This window comes from Mus musculus, chromosome 17 (assembly GCF_000001635.26).
Source record: "Mus musculus strain C57BL/6J chromosome 17, GRCm38.p6 C57BL/6J".
In the NCBI taxonomy this organism is placed as follows: Eukaryota; Metazoa; Chordata; class Mammalia; order Rodentia; family Muridae; genus Mus; species Mus musculus.
This window is the reverse complement of record NC_000083.6, coordinates 42,785,025-42,807,229: the sequence shown is the minus strand read 5'-3', so window position 1 is coordinate 42,807,229 and position 22,205 is coordinate 42,785,025. Positions and strand designations below refer to the sequence as shown.

The window sequence follows — 22,205 nt, the reverse complement described above, 5'->3', positions numbered from 1 at the left end:
CTCTCTGAAGCGTTCAGTATGTATTGAACTTAGTGGCAGAATAGTTGGACCCATCTATTATATGGTGATGTTTCTTTTCTAAAATTATAATTTTAATTGAAGACAGTTTTATTACAAATTACACGTATACTTGAGATTTGTTTTATTAGTCATTTTCATTCTAGAATATTTGGCCACTTCTTGAATTTAACAAATATATTTAATCTGATTCTCTATATGTCAGCAGTCTCTTGCAACTTTTCTAAAATGACAGATTTGAGTGCAGTCATCAGGTAGGCTATGGACTTAATTAAATTCTTCATAATTCCTTTTAAGTGAGGCTTTGGATATTTGTAATAAGATTAAAATGGCACTTTAATGTCCATACTTACATACTTGTAGATGCCTCACTATACGAACCATCCATTTGGTAAACCATTGGGTATTTTCCTTCCTTAAAAAAAAAATAAATCCAGTAGAGATTACAGATTTCTTTTTTATTGATTTTTCCCCCCCAGCAGTGAACACCAAACTCCAAGGTCAGAATTTTGGAATTTCTGTGTTTTAGCATTTATCTTTTTTTTTTGTAAATGTTTTTATTCTTTTGAAAATTTCATATAATATATTTTGATCATATTCTTCCCCTTTCCCTACTCTACACACCCACCCACCCACACCCACACCCACACACACACACACACCCCTTCCCACTCAACTTTACATTTTCTCTGTCTTAACAAAAGCAACTCACAAGAAAACAAGGAGTCACATTTCAGTTGGCCAACTACATCTGAGCATGGGACCTGCCTTGGAGTGTGGCTGATACACACTTGGCTTCACTCCATTGCAAAAAACTGATTTTCCCTTCTCCTAACTGCTGGTATTTGCACAGCTTCTTTGCCAGGGATGGGACTGTGTGCCCACTTTCCCTTCTCTGAGCTGGGATTTTGCATGGCTTGAGCTTGTGCAGGTCCTGAGGACACTCTTTGAAGTCATCTATCACCCGAGGCTCCTATTATCTTTCTGCCTCCTTTTCTGCTTAGATCCCTGAATTGTGAGGGAAGGGGTTTGACATAGATATTCCATTTGGGACCGAGTACTCCAAGGTCTCTTATTCTCTCTACATTGTCAGTTAGGAGTCTGTGTCTTAATTTCCATCCACAGCAGGTTTCTCCAATGAGAGTTGATGCTCTGATCTGAAGTTCTGATTAGAACTCACAGTTCAGGCTGTAAGCGATCCTACACCCACTGTAGTGGATCCCACTTATCTTGAAGCAGGAGTTAAATAGCCCTTTTCTAAAATGCTTGAGGTCAGAATTTTGGAAAATTTGCAGATAAGTAATTATATATATTTTAGGACTGTGGCTCAAGACTAAACATAGAATTTACTTGTTTCATGTAATTCTTTACCCACAGTTAAGCATGTCTGCAGTTTGAAACCCATTACAAAGTCTGGGGTAGAATTTTTAAGGTTGGGGCTCTTTAGATGAGGAATGCTTAATATATATATATATATATATATATATATATATATATATATATATATATATATATATATATACACACACACACACACACACACACACACACACACACACACACACACAGCATTAATTGCTTGTATTCCTGCTGTAAAAATATTATGACCCAAGAATGTAGCTCAGTTAGTAGAGTGATTCGCTGTTATACAAAGCCCTGGGTTTAATCTTTGGTACTGTATGATTGGCAATCTCAATACTTGGGGGTAGAGGGCAGTATAGAAGTTTAATATATGAAGATTTGGAATTAAAAACCATCCTGGACTACATGTGGTCCTGTGTTAAAAATGAAAACCAGAACAAAACAATCTTCTGATTGAAATATAATATTAAATATAAACACAAACATAATGAGAATTTTTAAAAATATTTTTCAGTCATCTCTTTCAACACCTTCAAGTGCTTCTAAAGTAAATACAGCTGCTTTCCTAACTCCGTTAGAACTCAAAGCTAAAGCAGAAGCAGATGATGGGAAAAGAAATTCCGTGGACGAACTTAGAGCCCAGATTATTGAATTGTTGTGTATTGTAGATGCACTGAAAAAGGATCATGGGTGAGTAACTCTTAATTCCTTTGATGCGTTCCCTAAAATACACTTTTAGGCTTTGTGAACTGAAGCCCTAATCTCTCCTAAGTATGCAAATGCATGTTTCAAAGGCATTTGTATTATAGCACTTTCAGCAAAGACCTTGGTGGGAAAACTTGCTCCAGTAACTCCGCTCTAGAAGGGCTGTGTGCACGTGTGCACTAAGGCAGGAGCTGGCCAGGCATAGGTGCTAGTTAGTTTTGAAAATACTGAGAAAATTGCATTGGGGTTTTGGGTATGATCTAGATCCTCATGCTTAACTCTTAGAGGATTTTGACCCCTATTTCTGTTAGGCTTACGTTAGGTGGTTACAAAATGAATGGGTTCCAACCCACAAGAAATCTCTAGCCTCCCACCCCCACCCTCGCACCCCACACTTTCCCGTTAGCTCTGAAAGCTCTTGTTTGTGTAGTGTTATGGATCAAGCCCAGAGTGTGATGTTAATGCACTCAACTACCATTGACCCATGTCCACAGCTCTGAAAGTTATAAAGTAGGACACCCCCGCCCATACACACACATGAAGTATTAACTCTAAAAGGAGAGAGAGAGAGAGAGAGAGAGTGTGTGTGTGTGTGTGTGTGTGTGTGTGTGTGTGTGTATAAAGCTATTTACCTCATGATTCATAATTGCAGTTTTTCAGTGTCAGGGTCTGCACTCAACCTCATACCTTTGATTGGTATACAGATCTATTGATACTTTAACCATAGTCTTGTCAAAGTCCCATGGATAAATCAGATGAAAGATGAGCTCGTCTAACTAAAGTGAGGATGAACACCCCATCTCAGAAATATATGCCCCCTTTCCCAAAAGGTTTATAGACATACATATCATAGGATAAAAAATTCATGCCCAGACCCTGAGTTTAATTTAACTATTTCTTCCTTAATTTCCACCAATCTTAGGATTCTGTTAAAAAAGAAGTGGTATTAACAATATAAAGTATGGCCTGGTATGGCGAATGCCTTTAATCTCAACACTCTAGAGGCATATGTAGGTAAAAATCTCAGACTCTCCCAGGGCTATGTAGTGAGACTGCTTCAAATAGCAACATAAAAGTAAATTAAAAAATAACACTTGGGAACAAAGTTTTTATTTAGAATAACTGCTGAAATGCATGCATTTTCAGCATATCTGTTTCAGTGTATGTATACATATATTATACACACATATATTCTGTTTTAGTGTGTGTATGAATATTTATATATATGTATGTATATATATGTATATGTCCTGTATTTATCATAGATTACTAATGAATATATTATGATTACAGGATTTGTTATTTGATATGCCAGGTCTCTTTTGGGTACTTTGAATGATTTATTTTGAAATTTTTTTCATAGAAGCTGTATATTTTTTACTCTTTAAATGTTGAATACCATCACCAATTGGGACACTCTCCTGACTTACAGTTTGTTGTTTTACACATTGATACCAAGTGCACTCCTTTGAGACAGAGCATAGCATAGTCTGGCCCTTTACTCTTGGATTAGTTATGACCTTGAACCTGATCTTCCTATCTCAATTTCTCAAGTGCTGGAATTACTTGTGTGTGCTACCACACCTAGCCAAATGTAGGATTTTTAGTGAAGTAGCAGTTGCATACATAAATTGCCTGTAGGTTTCTTAAATTGTTGGTAAATGAGTAAGATATTATTGTGCATATTTACATAGTTTAGAAAAATTTCCAAAGATTACTTTCAACATCTCAAGCCAATCTGGGAAAATCAGAGAGCAACAGCAGGGGAATAAGTAGACGGTACAGACTGGTACGCTAGCTGAGAAATTTACAGTGTGCACAGTACTGAGGAATGATTGCACAGGGATCAATACTAGTCAGCTTATGAAATGGGAGGATGGACGAGTAAGTCAGAATGTACATAACAGTGTCGCTCCATTTATGTAAAGTTAAAATATGAAACCAGAAAAAAGACAGTTTTTAGATATATTTGGGGCTAGTGATGTGGTTGCTAATGACTGAAGTTTGGGGTCCCAGACCTATATGGTGGAAGGAGAACAGACTCCATAAAGTTATTCTCCGCCTTCTGTGAGGGAGAGGTAGCAGAGTAGGGGTGGAGGGAAGGAGGTAGGAGGGAGCAACATCTGTGTAGTGGTTTGAACAGATTTGGCCCCCATTGACTCCTATGTTTGAAAGCTTGGTTCATAGGGACTGGCACTATTAGGAAGTGTGGCCTTATTGAAGGAAGTATGTCACTGTGGGGGTAGGCTTTGAGGTCTTCTGTGCTCAAACTATACCCACTGTGGCACACAGTCTCCTGCTGTGATCAAGCAGGAGATCAAGAAGTAGAACTCTTAGGTCCACCAACACCCTGTCTGCCTGTATGCCCCCATGTTTCCTGTCATGCTGGTAATGGACTAAACCTCTGGACTGTAAACCAGTTAAATGTTTCCTTTATAAGAGTTGCCATGGCCATGCTGTCTCTTCACAGCAATGAAACCTTAAGACAGTCTGGAATTACAGATGTTTGTGAGCACCCATATAGGTTCTGGGAATTGAATACCAGTTCCTTTATTATATGTGGTGTGTGTGTGTGTGTGTGTGTGTGTGTGTGTGTGTGTGTGTGTTTTGCATGTTACCTGTGGAGGCTAGAAGAGGGTATTGGAGCCTCTGGGACAGGAGATGCAAATAGTTGTGAACTACCATGTGGATGCTGAGAACTGAACTCCTGTCTTCTGGAAGAGCAGCTAGTGCTTTTAGCATTTGAGCCATCTTTCCAGCCCCTTATGTATGTGTGTGTGTGTGTGTGTGTGTGTGTGTGTCACACACACACACACACACACACACACACACACATACTGTTCTTTAGGAAACTTTAAGAAACATTAGAAGGTAAAACACTATACATGTTAATTTAGAAATTTGCTATATTAATTTAGTGATGTTATTAGTTTATAAATCCCCTCTCAGTTTCTTGATTGCAGAACAACCAACCAATAAAACACCTACATATGTGAATATCAAATAGCAGTTATAAAGTTAAAAAAAATTCAAGTGTTACCCTTTATCTAATTTGTATCAGCTTACTCCATGACCTCTGGGTGTACTTTTTATTTGCTAAATAATAGAAAAAGAGAGAAAAATAAGAAAATCTAAGAGTAGATATTTTTAAAAAACAATTTCTTAAACCTGCAAAATATATATTTATAGAATGACTGTAGAAATTATATGGAATATAGATACAGAATGACTGAAAAAATGTAGGTTAGAGAGAAATTAAAAATTATAGCATGAGGTAAGGAATATAGATTATTGACTGGGATATTTTGATTTGGGAAATTTAATGTAATATATAATTGAAAACAATAAGAGGAAGTTGAAGTTCAATTATTTTACCAAATAAATTGTAATTTGTCTTGTAATTAACTGGCTTTTGTTTGAGTTCTAGAGTGTTTTATCTACAAAATTTGTGGTAGGTAAATATGGAGAACTGCTTTTAAAAGCCATATATTATGTCTTTATTTGTCCTTAGCTGATTGGATTCATTTAATTTTTGTATTTTATACATTTGTCACTTATGGTGATTTTTTAAAAATATTTTAATTGGTTCTTTGAAATTTTTATATGTGATTTGATCATATTTGCCATTCTCCAACTCATCCCAGATCACCCCTGCCACACTTTATGTCTTCTTTTTTATTTATTTATTGTTTAGAAATCCATCAGTCTGTACTGCCCATATTGCCAGGGATGTGTGGCCTTTCACTGGAGTGTGTTTGACTTACCAGGGGGTAAAACGCTTAAAGAAAACGGACTCTCTTTCAGTAGCTGGCACTTGCCAATAAAACCCTATCTAGGTGTGGGACTTTGTGCCTACCTCCTCTTTTCATAATGGGATTTAGCAACTGACTTAAGTGTGCACAGATCTCGTGCATACTGTCGGGACTGCTGTGATTTCATGTATATGAGACTTCCCTGCTTTGTTTAAAAGATATGATGTGAAGAGATAGCATGACCACCGCAACTCTTACAAAAGAAAACATTTAATTGGGGCTGGCTTACAATTTTAGAGGTTTGGCTCATCATCATCATGGCAGGAAGCATGGCAGCATGCAGGTAGGCATGGTGCTGGAAAAGGGGCTAAGGTTCTACATCTTGATCTGCAGGCAGCAGGAGACTGTGACACATTGGCCAGACTTGAGCTTATAAGAGGCCATCCCCAGTGACACACTTTCTCCAACAAGGCTTCACCTCCTAATAGTGCTACTTCTTATTGACCAAGCATTCAAACACAGAAGTCTATGAGTTCAGTTCCTGTTCAAACCACCACACAATGTTTTCTTTCTCTTTCTCTCTCTTTTCTCTTCTCTTCTCTTCTCTTCTCTTCTCTTCTCTTCTCTTCTCTTCTCTTCTCTTCTCTTCTCTTCTCTTCTCTCTTTCGTTGTTGGTTTTTTTGTTTGTTTTTGTAGTTATTCACCACCTCTGGCTTCTATGCTCTTTTTGTCTCCTGTTCTACAATGATACCTGAGATTTGGGAAGAAAGAGTGTGATATAGATTTTCCATTTAGGGTTGAGCATTCTAGAGTCTCTATGCTGTGGCTAGTTGTGGATCTGTCAGTCACTATCAACTGCAAATAGCAGCTGCTCTAATGAGGGCTAAGAGATACATTAATTTACGGTTATAATAGTAAGTCATTAGGAGTTGACTTAGCACTATGCCCGTTTAGTAGAATATCAGTAGTAGGTTCAACGACTTGTCTAGCTATAGGTTCTCGGTTTAATAAAGGTACTAGCTATGGAATTCTGCTTGGAGAGTAGAACTTAAATACAATCAGAAAGTAGTTCGTTATTCATGTGAATTTCATGCTACCATTGCACCTGTGGGCATATCTTGCCAGGTCATGATTATTGTAGCTTGCAAGGTTCATACTGGGTTACTTTTCTACTTTGGTAGTGTGTAAGTAGCAAGTGGACATGAAGCTTCTAGACTAGTGATAGCTTTATTTGTCCTCCTTCTAGTGACTCAAGTATATGGTATCTTCAGCAATAGGGTCTTACTGTCAAGTTCTGAAGGGTAATGATTAGCATCTGTACTAGCCTGTAAGGTTTTAGCTGGGGGAGGTCTGTGAGATCTCACTGGCCAACAACTCCAAAAGAGATAAGCAATTTCTAGTACTGAGCTTCTTTTGTTAGCCTATTGTGTCTAGTAGGGTCATTGTCTATTATAGGGTAAATCTATTTTAACTCTCTTAATTTATTTTTATTTTATGTGTGTATGTGCCCTATGTGCATGCCTATACTCTGAGAGGCCAGCAGAGGGATCAGGTCTCCTAGAACTAGACTTACAGGCATTTGTGAGCTTTCATGTGGGTGCTGGAAGTGCATGCCCCTAAATGTAGCACGGAATCTTTTTTTTTTTTTTTTAAATTGGATATTTTATTCATATACATTTCAAATGTTATCCCCTTTCCTGATTCCCCCCCCCCTCTATTTCATTCCCCCTCCTCCTGCTTTATGAGGGTGTGTCCCCATCCACCCACTCCCACCCCCCTACCCACGCACTCCCCTACACTGGGGCATTGAGCCTTCACAGGACCAAGGGCCTCTCCTCCCATTGATGCCTGACAAGGCCATCCTCAGCTACATGTACCACTGGAGCCATGATTCCCTCCATGCGTACTCCTTGGTTGGTTGATATTGTTCTTCCTATGGGGTTTCAAACCCCTCCGGCTCCTTCAGTCCTTTCTCTAACTCCTCCATTGGGGACCCATCCACCTCTGAATATGTCAGGTTCTGGCAGAGCCTCTCAGGAGACAGCTGTATCAGGCTCCTGTCAGCAAGCACTTCTTGGCATCCACAATAGTGTCTGCATTTGGTAAGTGTATATGGGATAGGTCCCTGGGTGGGGCAGTCTCTTGATGGCCTTTCCTTCAGTCTCCCTTCTTCTCCTTCTTCTGCTCCTCCTCCTCCTCCTCCTCCCCCCCCCTCCTGCTCCTCTCTTCTTCCTCTTCTTCCTCCTCCTTCTCCTCTCTCTCTCTTTCTCTCTTTCACACACACACACAGCCTATAATTCTAAGTTTCTGTATGACTTTTGAGTGGTCTTTAGTGTTAGTTATATAAGGAGGGATAAAACAATACAGTGACATTTATTTTTATTACTGTGTATAGTTTGGTATGTGTTTATGTAATGCCTACAAAGTCTAGAGGAGGATGGCAGATTTTGCTGGAACTGAAGTTATGAGTGGTTGTAAGCCACCTCTTGCCAGTGTTACAGACCGCGAACTCAGGTCCTCTGGAAGAACAGGAAGTGCTGTTTTTGTTTTTTCAAATCTTATACTGAAGTACTCAAACTAAAAAATTTGAAACTTTTCTAAGGTAACATGGTTATTGTTCCTAGAAGTTCCCTTTGTATGCAGTGTGCTGTATGTGTGTAAGATAAGGCTTCAGTTAACATCAGTGGAAGAGGTTGTTTAATGGTAAAACTGAACAGTAATACTTTGTCTCTAGGAAAGAACTGGAAAAGCTACGCAAAGAATTAGAAGAAGAGAAGGCCATGCGAAGTAATCTAGAGGTAATGCATTTGAGTTTTATAAAATGTGAGGTTTTGTTTTTTCCCTCTTTCAACTCTGTGGTTGGCTCTGCTACAAATAATGCTCTCAAATAGTGAACGCTACCCCATTTTATGGTAATAGTTGCCTAAATTTCTGTTGATTCTGTATGCAGTTGTTGACTTTGTGGGTTCATGCTGTTTTGCGAATCACACATGGGGCCTTGTGCTTCCTAGGGAGTCATTCAGACGTGGAGCTGCAGTTCCAGCTCCGTGACAGGCCCGAGTCTTTACAGCATGTGAAGCACTAGATTTGTAAGGGTCTGAGTGAGTAAACAAGTGGTATCCCTTGATCTTCAGTTCTCTGAGCCTTGTGTTTCTTTTTTTCTTTTTTACCTTAAGGGGCAAACAGGCTTTTGCCTTCCTGCGTCCTGGTCAGCTCCTCTCTTGGGGTAGTCAGGCCCATTCGGCCTGGCCTGGACTGGAGGGAGGGAATCTTAGCCAGCTGCAGGTGGGTGCAGGCACCGTCTTGTTTGGAAGTGAGTGCACTGGCAAAAAGCACACACCCTGGAATAGCTTCAGAGAACTGGGGAAACAAAGGCTATTTGAACCTTTCGAGGGGAGTGTACTTCAATGGCCATGGCCATGGTGTTCTGGAAGCGCCATTTGCTTGAAGAGGAATTCCAGGTGCTGCTGGCCATGACCTAATAAGGGGAAAGGAAGTTTTCCTGGCTGTAGGATATCTTCTCTGGCTAGGCACAGGTGGTGTGTTGCAGGGCTTCTACCACCAGTACACACAGGCTCAGGATGGAGTGTGGGGGGTGAGGTGGGGGGAGATAGGGTGATTCTACTCCTGCTGATCTCGATGAGATTTCTGGGCTTGGACATACACTCAACCCATCCTTGCTCCAGGTCTGCTCCTCTCAGTCCCATGGCTCCCTGGCCCCACAGCTGTGGCACTCACTTATGTTTGTCACTGAGGAGGTTACATTAGCTTTGTGTTTGGGGGGAGAGATGTGTTTTGGAGGGAGTAAGTTTCTTTAACTTTTCTTCTCGTTCTTCTCTTCAGCTGTGTTCTTTTCAGGGCCTTCTCTTCTGTGTCAGTATCATCACCCTTCTTCTATGGGGTTTTGTTACTTACCCTTGTTGTCAGAGAGTTAGTGAGGTTTCTAAACTTGCTGGCTTGCAAGGAGTGCCTCTAACCTACTTACCAAGTGGGCTTAGATATTGTTAGGAAACGGCAAGGAGCAGTGAGGATGTCGCCCCTCCTACAAAGGTGAAACAGAGTTTAGAATGGTGTAGCAGTGGGACCCAGCTAGTCATGATTTTCAGTCTTTGCTGTGTAAACCTGTGAGAGTTCTTGCCTGCGTGGTTCTACATGATTGGCGCATGTTGGCTTGAAGGTACTTTGCCAGTCACCACTCTGTTGCTATCTGACTCCTTTCAGCACCTTTGAAAGCACTGGTTCCTCCTGAAGCCCAGGAGTAAGACGAAGCCTGTCCTCACACCCAGCTGCCCCTGGATCCGCTGTCCTTGTTCTTTTTTACTTGGGGATCGTTGGCTACAGAAGTGGTTCTCACTGTACCCCCTAAAAATGACCTGGGTTTTCTCTTTTGAATCTTTCTTTATCTTGAAGTCAGTCTTTATTTTTATTCTTCTGTTTGATTTCTTGAGATAGGGTCTTACTATGTCGCAAAGCTGAGCCTTCAACCCACTGCAGTATTCCTGCCTCGGCCACCTGAGTACTGGGATTACAAACGTGTTGCAGCCACTTGTGTTTTAGATTCTGCTAGCTGATGGCAGATCTCGGCATCTTCAGCTTCTGGTGTATGCCACAGTTTCCCATTACCACCTTGTAAAAGCTTTTCTTGGTTTAGTGGCTCTGCATTCTTTCTAGTTTCTCTTTTGAGAGATTTTTCTTTTCATTGTGTTTGTGTATGAGGTGTGTGTGTGTGTGGGGGGGGGGCATGCCTTGAATTTCTTTCCATATTTATTTCAAATGCTTGTGTGACTTAGCATTATCCTAGCTAAAATAAATACATTTGGTTTTTTTCTTACTCCTTTCCATTTAGGAACTTACATTGTTCTATTTTCTACTGACATTCAGCAGTATGAGTTTTACACTCTAAGGAATTAGAGTTTGATATTGAAATCTGAATTCCGAGGCTGGAAAGTACAGTCATGTGGTACAGATAGGCTAAGGTAAACCTTGCTAAAGGTATTTTGTGTTGTTCAATTTATGTTTTCAGGTGGAAATAGCAAAGCTGAAGAAAGCTGTTCTGTTGTCTTGAGGTGGTGTGGACCCAGTGTTCCTAATGATTCATGAACTTAACTGACTTGTTAAAGACAGCAGAAATGGTGGTGTGATGAAGAAATAAGAGGACATAAACTGTGACATCTACCGAAAAGTTGGGGGTGACAGGTTTTTTTTATATATTTTGTTTTGCCAATATGAAAAAAAAGAAGAGGCCTTATTTCTTACTGTGCTGGGATTGCAAACATTTCTATTGTTTGCTTAAATACTACTGAATCTGTATAAAAAGGAAAGAAAGTTCATAATAGTTTTTTTATTGAAACTTGTATTATTTTTAAAGAGTTCTATACTATAAATATCGTAATATCTTTACAAATAAGCTGTAAGATAAACTATTTGAGAAGGACGGGTTAGCTTTATAGTAGAGTCACTGCTTTCCTGTACTGCATAGGGCATGAACTTGTATACATACACTACACCACACACACACACACACACACACACACACACACACACACACAGACACTTTCCTTTTAGCTTCTTACCCAGGATTACACTGCTGTGCCTGTTTGTCTGCAGTGCTGTTTGTACATTGGGTGATAAAATAGGAGTTCCTAGTTACTAGGTTCCTCACCCATGCATATTTAATCATTAATGAAATAATAACAATCCAAATTCTAGAGTGTTCTATAATGCTCACTATAGGATTCATTAAAGGAAGCTATTTAAATTGTACTGGATTAATCTTGAGAAAATAGGAGCTTTGTTCTAAATTCATGTGGCCTAAGAAATCTAAAACTGTCATGCTAATTCTTATTTGTGCCTAGACACCGCAGCACATGTGGAATATGTAAACACCAGCCATATTGTTATATTCTTATGCTCATTCTACAGTCTTAAATATTACTCATTTCATTATCTTGTATTCATTGTACCCTTCCTTTAATTTTCACTAATGATAATCTTAGGAAACAAACCTAAACCCAGATATTTTCAGAATTCCAGAATGAGGTTCTATATTGGAAAGCTATTGTGTAAACACTCAGGTTTTACAGGCATAATTTATCGAATAGAACAAACTAAGTCCTAGAGATATTTTGGACTGTTACTTAGGTAAAGTGAAAAAGAGTATTAGTAATTGACCATATTGAAGATCATTCCACAATGGATGTTGAGCCATTTATTTAGCATCACAATCAACAGTTGAACATCTTAGACTGGCTCAGCCACTATCAGGGCGGTATGGCTACAGACCAAGTGAACATAAAAATGTTGTATCTGTAGGGCGACATGTTTAAAAACACAAAGGTTAATTTTAAAAAGTGAAATGTTTTTATTTGTTAAAAAAAAGTTAGGTTTTAAGCTTTACTTTAGAAAATGAATGTCAGATTGTAAATTATCATGCTTAAAAAAACAATACATTTTCTTTACATTTTAATCTTAAAATAGAAAAAAAATTAAAGTCAGATTTCTTGTGTTATTTCAAGTAAAATAGAGCTGAAGTAGAAAATAATAGAATGCCAGCACAAGGTTACACTTGATTAGATTCTGGGGAGAGCTAATTGTACATAGAGTGTACATTGTAGGTGTTTTGACACAGGAACTTATATATCCCAGGCTGGACTTAACCTTGTGATATAGCAAAATTGTCTTAAACTTCCGGTTTCCCTGCCTCTGCCTCCCAAGTGCTAGGATGACAGGCATGCCCAGTGTGCCTAGCCTTTTTAACCATTTCAACTCTGAGCTCATCTAATGAGAGGTTACTGATGACCAAACTTCTCCATTTTATTTTTAAGTGATTAGTCAAATGAAGTATTTGCTTCTTATTAATGTAATGACAGTCCTCAGATGACAGTGGCCTTACCCTAAGTATCATCTCCTACTTCCCCCACATTTTAGAAATGATCTCCTGCATTCCCAAAGGGAGGTTTGTCTCCACCCACACTGCTGGGAGGGAAAGGTCTAATAACAGTAAAAAGTAACATACACAGTCAACAGTAGGGGAGTGACTATGCTTTCTGGACAAATAGGTAACCCATAGATACTAGTTAAAATGTAAGAAATTAGAAAAGCAGATAACTAACAGAAAAGTGAGTTTATGTGTTATAAACACAAATAAGAAAAACAGAAGCACAGCCCCTTATTGTATACTAAGTTTTCCTTTGCAGTTTGGCTCCTTCCTGACCCACTGTGTCACAACCTGACAGGCGATCTCAGCCCCAGGAGCACATGTAGTTTAATGCTTGTATGCTATTTAAAGGTCCATTTGAGCCACGTGTAGTGATGACATGCCTGTAACTTGGAGATTTGGGGAGAGAAACCATGAGTTTGAGGCCAGCCTGTGCTGTATAGGGGCCCTATATCCACAAGAAAGGAAACAGCGTTCCTTTGGTGGCGGTGGGTATTTTTAGTCCACACAATCAGAGTAGCCATGAGTCATCCCTACACACTTTTGCCATCTCAGTCAGAATAGAGAAGTCATACTGTCTGTTTTCTATATGTCTATTTTATGCCCTTTACAAAATAGTTCAGAAAAAAAACCAAACAAGCTTGAACTTAATTAAAGGGAAAAATAATTCCTTTAAAAGAGTAATTTGCCAGTATTTGCCCTTGATATGGGAACTTTTACTATTTCTAAAGTTAAAGTCAGAAAATGATTAATAACAACAACAACTTTACTTAGAGGTAAATCCCTCTTCCCCCAATATTAGTATAAAAGACAGCATTGAATCTGTCATTGCCAAATTATTAGTGAATGTATAGTTCAGATTTGCTAGTCTTTGAAACACAGCACTCCTAAGTTTCTAACAGGATTCCAATGTTATTTTGGTGTGTTTGTGACCACTAAGCTTGCTTCTTACTATAAAGGTATTACCTCTATACAACTGTACAGGACTTCACAGAAAATCAGAAGATGCAGAGAGAGTGGGCCCGGTCTTAACAGAGGACTCCTTACACTCCTAACTGTGATCACAGACAAGAAATACCTTCCGAAGTGCTCTGTAGATTTTTTTGATGAATGTTTTATGCTTGCATTTAAACTTGAAATGTATGAGCAGAATGAGACAATCTTTACAATCAGAATTGAGAAGTGTTACAATTGAATGGCCTTGTGCTGTAGCAATAAAATGACCAAGTGCAATGACTTTAATAAAATCATCTTTCAAACGTTGCTGCTATTAATATTTTTAGTTAACAAAATTCTGTCGTTTAGCCTACCTTGCCTTCTGTTTGTTAACTGTTATGTGATACAGTTGATGTTTTGACAATCTAACATTCCAAAGTCCACATATATATCTTAAAAGTCTTAGAATAGTATATTCATTTTTTTTTACAGGTGCTGTTAAAAAAGGAAATGAAAGCATGCTTTTCCCTCAAAAAGAAAAATTAATAATAAAAGAGAACTGTGCTGCCGCCTGTGTTGTTTTTTCCTGGTTATTGCTTATCTTAGTCCACTTTCCTGCTAAACACTTATAGATGAAAGACTCTGGCTTATTCTTTCAGAGAGCAGAGTCCAGGATGGCAAGGCAAAAAGGGGCCACACAGGAAGAACTGAGCTTACATCCTGATTCACAGCAAGAGGCTGAGAGAGGCACACACACAGTGACACACCTCTTGCAACATGGTCACCTCACCCCTCAGTTTCAACAGCTGGCTATCAGGCATTCAAATATGTGCCTATGGGGTCATTCTTATTCAAGCCACGTGCTGTATTTTTAAGGATGATAAGAACCACTTGTATTTAAGTTTTCAGAAAAAGAGAGAAGAAAAATGCCAAAGCTAAAAGCATTGGAAGTTCTGAGTGGGTAGATTTTCCTGAACCATTTTGAGTAGCTGTTTTGATTTGAAACTACTTAGTTCCTACCTCAAGGGGTGGGGAAGGACTTGAGGTTCTGTGAAGTGCCTTGTAGGTTGCTTGGCACATAGTTGGACTGAAAACAAATTGAGGTTGCTATCTTACTGTTTTCAGAAATATTTTAAAGTGTTGGTATGACGCAGACCAGGTAAGATGGGGAGGCTTCTTCCTCTGGTTTTTGTTTTTTTTTAATATACAAATAAAGATTTTACTAACTTGTCTAGGTGATGCTCAAAATCTTTTTTTTCTTTTTTTTTCTCTTTCATATCTGATACTTTTTTTAAAATTAGGTACTTTCTTCAATTACATTTCCAATGCTATCCCAAAAGTCCCCCATACCCTCCCCCCCTACTCCCCTACCCACCCATTCCCACTTTTTGGCCCTGGCGTTCCCCTGTACTGGGGCATATAAAGTTTGCGTGTCCAATGGGCCTCTCTTTCCAGTGATGGCCGACTAGGCCATCTTTTGATACATAGGCAGCTAGAGTCAAGAGCTCCGGGGTACTGGTTCATAATGTTGTTGCACCTACAGGGTTGCAGATCTCTTTAGCTCCTTGGATACTTTCTCTAGCTCCTCCATTGGGGGCCCTGTGATCCATCCAATAGCTGACTGTGAGCATCCACTTCTGTGTTTGCTAGGCCCCGGCCTAGTCTCACAAGAGACAGCTATATCACGGTCCTTGCAACAAACGCTTGCTAGTGTATGCAATGGTGTCTTCCTCTGGTTTTAAATAAAGCATTTCTTTCATTGGGGGAGCATCTCCATTTGTGGGATTTGGTTGAAGACAAGTGCCCTTTCAGAGAATACTTAGATCAACTTCAGCTGGTCAAAGAGTGGGATTTTGCAGAATGGAAGTAAGAACTATCAGCAGGAGAGCTTTTCACACATACTTTTCTGTTTTCTTAAAGAAGCTGGATTGAAGGAACAAAGTTTAATAGAGCATGGGGTGGGGGGAGCCAAGTATTTACACTGCTTTAGGCTTGCTCTCCAAAAGTTCGGGGAGGGTGGCAAGGCCCACATAACCCTTTTGAAAATGGACCATGAACATTGTCTTAAATATTTGCTGGAAGATAGAACATACAGAGCACAGGAAATAAGTGTGCCACATCTTTTAAGTTAGAAATCATCAGTGGTAGTTTAAAATTTTCAAGTTCTGTTTTTGGAGATTGTAACTCAAGGCTATGTATGTATGTATGCATGTATGTATGTATGTATGTATGTATGTATGTATGTATCAGTGGTACAATCACTGGTACATATGAATATGCACATCCATATCCTCAAAGTTTTTAAAGAAAAACAAAAGCTTTATTATGCAAGTGCCTGTGTAGGTGTGCAATGTATAGCTTTCCAAAGAAACCAGAAGAGGGCATTGGATCCCACTGAAGTGACCTGATTGACAATTTTGATTTGGTCCCTGAACCCAAAGGAACTTGGGTCCTTTCTAAGAGCTGTAAACACTGCTGAGCTGTCTCTCTGGCTTCCATCCCAGCCCTTTGAGTTAATCCCAGGCAGGCTTTGAGTTTGAGGCCCTCCAGCTTCTCCAAGTGGTGTGATAACAGTTGTCTGCCAGCAAGCTTGGCTTCTGATTGCTTTCTTTGGTCTGCATAAATACTGGACTAAATTTAGCTTGATAGGTAGATGCTGAGCGAGTATAACCTGTTGTCTAACTCAGCTTTGTGAAGATGGCCTTTGTCTGAAGACAGAAACACTAGATTCAGTTCTAGGAAAAAAGCAGATATAACTGTTAAGTGGATCTTTTAGGTTCTGTGACCTGTTCCAGAGTCAAGAGATACTGACTACTCCTTCCCCAAATCTTTACTTTTATCATTAATATCCTACTATTTTTATCTTATTTGAATCTATTTGGTTGATATACAGAAAATAAGTTTGCAAACAGGTAATAGCATTTTTAAAAAATATATAACTAATTTTAATTGGGGGTGAGGGAAGTATACAAAGTAATGATTTCGTTGTGGCAGTGTGTGTGACTTTTGTGTGAGCACACACATTGGGGGGGGCAGTGTGCATGCATGTGTATGTGTGTGTGCACGTATGTTGGAGTAGGTGCATCTGTGTCAAGCCCCTCTGGAACCATTCATCTTGTTTTTGAGATCGTGTCTTTCTGAGCCTAGAGCTCACAGATCTGGTCACACTACTTCCAATATTCCTTTTCTCTTAGCCCCAATCTAGTTCCATAGCCTATGAACATACACAACACACACCGATGCACACAACTTTAAACTCTACATATGAGATGGTAGAAGGTCTTTCTAGGTCAGTCTTAGTGTAGTGCTTTCCAGCTACTTTCTTCTGCAGCTGTCACCATCTCCCTATAGTTGCATAATTTCTGTTATGTATATGACTGTTAGTGGTGTGTGTGAAGTTAGGAGCCCCAGCACTGTGCACATTCTCTCCACTTGTAACTTACTGATGAGTTGTTCATTTTATGGGTAAGTTTATCATCTCTTGATTGTGTTTTGAAGTCTACATAACCATCCATCAGAATACCTATCCCAGCCTATAATGAGCTTCTGTTCACTTGATAGATGGCCCAGCAGCCTGTTGGGATCTTTACCAGTCACGTGTGTTTCTAGGAGATAACAGACAGCTGGGCTTAGTTTTTCACCCAGGCAGCCAGTCTCTCATGGGTGAGTTGAAGACACATTAAGTTTATTATTGATACAGGTTTTCTATGTTTTAAATTTTTGTTGGCCGTTTTTCTGTCAGTTTGAGCTGTTATTTGATTTTTTATTTTAGGTTTTCTTGGCTTTGCTGTGTTGGATCTAATGGATTCCTTCCTTGCTCTACTTCACCGGTGACTCTCATAAAATTTACCTGTTCTTGTGATCTCATGATTGAGACTGTCCTCTGAGTGTGGTATTCCTTTAAATCTCTTACGACCGCCCCCGCAGACATATAGTCTGTGCTTGTGGTTAAATGTCCTCATTTCTCCATCAACTTTAAGAGAGTTTTGCTGGTTGGCAATTATCTTGGTTGGCAGTTAGTGCTTGCAGACTTTGGAGTGTCATGCTTTCCTGACAATTAGGATGCTGACAGTGGATCTCAGATTATTCTGTTGTTTTCTGCTATTGTAGGGGAGTTGACGGTTTCCCCATACAGCTTTTAATATTGTTTGTACAACTTTTCCATTATTTACTTTATATCCAGGTCACTGCCCCCTCCCTGTCCACCCTCACACAGTCCCTCCTCCCTCATCCCACCCCCTTCTCCTCTGGGTGGGTGTAGGTCTCCCCTGGGTATCCCTCACCCTGGCACATCAAGTCTCTGCAGGGCTCTGTGCATCCTTTCTCTCTGAGGCCAGACCAGTGGGCAGCCCAGCCAGGGAACAGATTCTAGGGACAGCTCCTGCCCCAGTTATTGGAGGATCCACATAAAGACTGACCTGCACATCTGCTACATATGTGTGGGGCAGGGGTGTGTGTGTCTAGACTGTGTATACTCTGGTTGGTGCCTCAGTTTTGAGAACCCACAAGGGTCCAGGTTAGTTGATTCTGTTGATCTTCCTGTGGAGTTCCTCTCCCTGTCAGGGCTTTCAGTCCTTCCCCCAACTCTTCCGTAAGAGTCCTCAAGCTCCATCTAATGTTTGGCTGTGGGCCTCTGCATCTGTTTCAGTCAGCTGTTGGGAGGAGCCTCTCAGAGGACTGTCACGGAAGGCTCTTGTCTGCAAGCACAGCAGTATCAGTAGCCTGTACACTTTTTATTATTGGTCTGTTTCGTAATAGTTCATGGAGAAATTCTTTGTATATTTCTATTTGGGGTTTTAACTATTCGTGTTTGAATGTCTATTTCTCTGGATTTGATAAAACGTTTTTTCTATAATTTCCTTGAGTGGATTTTGAATGTTGATCAGCTCCTATCATCATTCTTAGTCTTGGTCTCTGCTTGGACATTGTAGTCATGCTCACTTAATATGGTAGGGTTTTTGGTTGTTTTTTTAAAACGATCTATTTATTATTATAAATAAGTACATTGTAGCTATCTTCAGGCACACCAAAAGAGGGCATCAGATCTTATTACAGATGGTTGTGAACCACCACGTGGTTGCTGGGATTTGAACTCAGGACCTTCGGAAGAGCAGTCAGTGCTCTTAACTGCTGAGCCATCATCTCACCAGCCCTGTGTTTTTGTTTGTTTGTTTTGTTTTTCTGAGACAGGGTTTCTCTGTGTAGCCAGCCTTGGCTGTTCCGGAACTTGCTCTGTAGACCAGGTTGGCCTTGAACTCAGATCTGTAGTCAAGTGTTGCTGACTTCCTCTCTAGAGCCTGGATTGAATAATGTGGTTATTCTGTGTTCTTTCAGGTTATTGCTCAGTTTCACCAACGGCCTTTTAAAATCTTTATCTGTCATTTTACCTATTTCAGACTCTGAGTTTAATGTTGAGTTGGGATCTTGGGAGTCTTGCAGCCTTGTTTTTTCCTCGTACAATTTATTGTTCCATTGTAATTTATACAGCTGTTGGCTTGGATCTCTTCCAGTTTTAAACTTATTAAGATAAATTTAAATTCACTTTGAACTTAAATACAATGAACTGATTGTACATTTATCTAATTTATTTGTAACATTCTTGAAAAAGAAATCTCATGCTTTTGTTTTGTATTTAGTTAAAATTCTCCTTTTATCTTCAATCTTGCTTCTCCTGTTTCCCTGTAGTCTCTTGCCTTCATCACATCCATTTACTCTTTCTGCATTTATCCAGAATATATTTGTAAAGATTTGTTTATTGTATTGTATGTGTATGGGTGTGTGTGTGTGTGTGTGTTTACTGTGTGTTCTGGGCCTGCAGAGTCCAGAAGAGAGCATCAGATCTTTGGAACTGAAATTAGAGATGCTACTGAACTGTTATGTGGGTGTGGGAAGCCAAACCTGGGTCTCTGCAAGAGTAGCCAATGCTTTTAGGCACTGAGCCATCTCTCCACCCCACTCTTCATTAATTTTTTTTAACTTTGTAGCACACTCAGTAGTGCTTCCGGTTAGGTCTGAGGCTGTCCATATATCCAGCTTGAGCTCATTTCTGAATATTTAGACAGCCTGAGACTTAACATTACAGCTTTTTGTTGATGATAAGGGCCATAGCGTCTCTTTTCCACAGTTGTTTCCGAGTTGGGGAGAATCGTTGTGGTGATCCAGGAAGGCTTTAATGTTAGTCAGGTTATTGTTCAGACTGTCTAAATATCCAGATATGAGCTCAAACTGGATATATGGATATCCTGAAACCTAACAGCACTGTTTCCAATTCTGTGCTCATTGGTAATGCATTCATGTGTAATTTTAAGGGCCTTTGTGTATGCTGTACGAATTGATGTTGTTAAACTATAAACTGTTTCTCCCCCACTGTGTTATTTGGGATTCAAGCTTCAAAAACAAGCTGCTTAATAAGAAATCCCTCAAATAAAACAAAGAGGGTTTGAGGAGATGGCTCGGTGATAAAGTGCCCTCTGGGCAAGCATGAGGGCCTGGGTTTGCAGCAATGCACACCTGTGATCCAGCACCAGCGAGGCTGAGAGGATCCTTTGCCTTGGTGGGCATCCAGTCTAGCCAAAGTAGTGCACTTCAGGGTCAGTGAGAGACTCTGCCTCAAAAACAGTGGAGAAGAAATTGAGGAAGACACCCACACCTGATGTCAGCCTCTTGCTTCTACATGTGTGCTTACCCATACACCTGCATGTGAACATACAAAACCAAACACTTTAGGGGAAAAAAAAACCCAGTAAAAATCCTTCCTATTATATAGAGAAAAGTGGGTGCCATCTCACTGGCCCAATAGGCAAAGGTACTTGCAGCCACACCTGATCACTTCAGTGTAATCTCTGGGAACAACACAATGAAAAAGAGAACGGTCTACTGCCAGTTGTTCTTTTACTTCTATATGCATAGTGTACTGGGTGGTTTTATGTGTCAATTTGACCCAAGCTGAAGTTATCACAGAGAAAGGAGCCTCAGTTGAGGAAAGGCCTCCATGAAACCCAGCTATAAGGCATTTTCTCAGCTATCGATTAAGCGGTGAGGACCCAGCCCATTGTGGGCGGTGCCATCCCTGGGCTGGTAGTCTTGGGTTCTGTATGAGCAAGCCAGGGGAAGCAAGTCAGTAAGAAACATCCCTCCATGGCCTCTGCATCAGCTCCTGCTTCCTGACCTGCTTGAGTTCCAGTCCTGACTTCCTTTGGTGACGAACAACAATGCGAATGTGTAAGCTGAATAAACCCTTTCCTCCCCAACTTGCTTCTTGGTCATGATGTTTGTGCAGGAATAGAAACTCTGACTAAGGCACATAGTATACTTGTGCCCACACACATACACACAAAGTGTAATAAGCAAATTTGAAAGCATTTCCTCCTGAATGAAAAGAACCACAGCAGATACTGAACACATATCCCAGAAGCTTTGCAAGTTGGGAGAATTTGAGTACACTTGACTTAGACTCAGGAGAAGCCTCCCCAGTCTTTGTAGCAGATGAGTGTCTTTTTCTTTTCTTTTTTTTAAAAAAGATTTATTTATTATTATATTTATTATATTACTATATTTAAGTACTCTGTAGCTGTCTTCAGACACACCAGAAGAGGGCATCAGATCCCATTACAGAGACACCATGTGGTTGCTGGGATTTGAACTCAGGACCTTTGGAAGAGCAGTCAGTGCTCTTAACCACTGAGCCATCTCTCCAGCCTGAGTGTCTTATTTCAAAGGATCATCCAATTAATCATCTTTGTCCCAAATCCAGTGTCATCTAGCAGGCAAACGGCAGATGGAAAGAAACCCCACTGATTCTAAGCCCTATTAAATTGAAGTCTGAGAGCCAGAAAGGATGTATGGATGCTATCTTAGCTATTTTTCTATTTCAGCGAAGAGATAACCATTGCCAGAGCAACTTATAAAAGGAAACATTTAATGGGCTGTTTGCTTACAATTTCAGAAGGTTAGCTCTTGACCATTATGGCAGCGAACATGGTGGCACATAGGCAGGCATGGTGCCGAAGCAGTAGCTGAGAGCTTATATCCTGATCCAAAAGTTGGAGACAGAGAGAGAAGGGAGAGAGACTGGGCCACCAGCATGGGGTTTTTGAAGCCTCGGAGTCTACCCCTCGTGACACATCTCCAAGAGGCCATAGCTCCCAATCCTACCCAAAACAGTTCTGTCCACTAGGGACTAAGCAATCACATATATGATCCTATGAGGGCTTCTCATTTAAACCACCATAGGATGTATGAATGTATGTGTATGCACAAATATATATGGAGCTTGCTGAAGCCCTTTTTGTTTCTATCTAGTTTCAGGGCTGACCACTCAGCATGGACAACAGATAAAGGGGCTCATCCCTGGGAGAGAGAGACTCTTCTCCCAGAAGCTTTTAGTTGTCTGTAGTTCTTCGTCTAGGGGGAAAAATTCTGGAGAAATTTCCCCCTCCCACATCAACATGCCCATTGATACCACCATTGTTTTTGTCGCCATTTCTAGGAGAGAC

The 22,205-nt window shown here is 40.1% G+C and overlaps 1 protein-coding gene across 5 annotated transcripts in view; it reads left to right on the top strand.

The window, feature by feature from the left end:
- The window catches only part of Cd2ap (CD2-associated protein), a 127,821-nt gene that overhangs the window by 69,478 nt on the left and 36,138 nt on the right, over positions 1–22,205 (top strand). For 3 of the 5 annotated variants that reach the window (XR_001782031.2, XM_011246264.3, XM_011246265.3), the window contains 3 exons: positions 1,895–2,070; positions 8,572–8,635; positions 10,861–14,037. Coding sequence is in view for 4 of the 5 variants with exons in the window: in XM_011246264.3 (XP_011244566.1) it covers positions 1,895–2,070; positions 8,572–8,635; positions 10,861–10,902 (282 nt within the window). In the remaining variant the exon portion in view is untranslated. Of the gene's footprint in view, positions 1–1,894; positions 2,071–8,571; positions 8,636–10,860; positions 14,280–22,205 lie in introns of those variants that run through there. The other 2 variants (NM_009847.3, XM_011246263.3) reach the window with 2 other exon arrangements.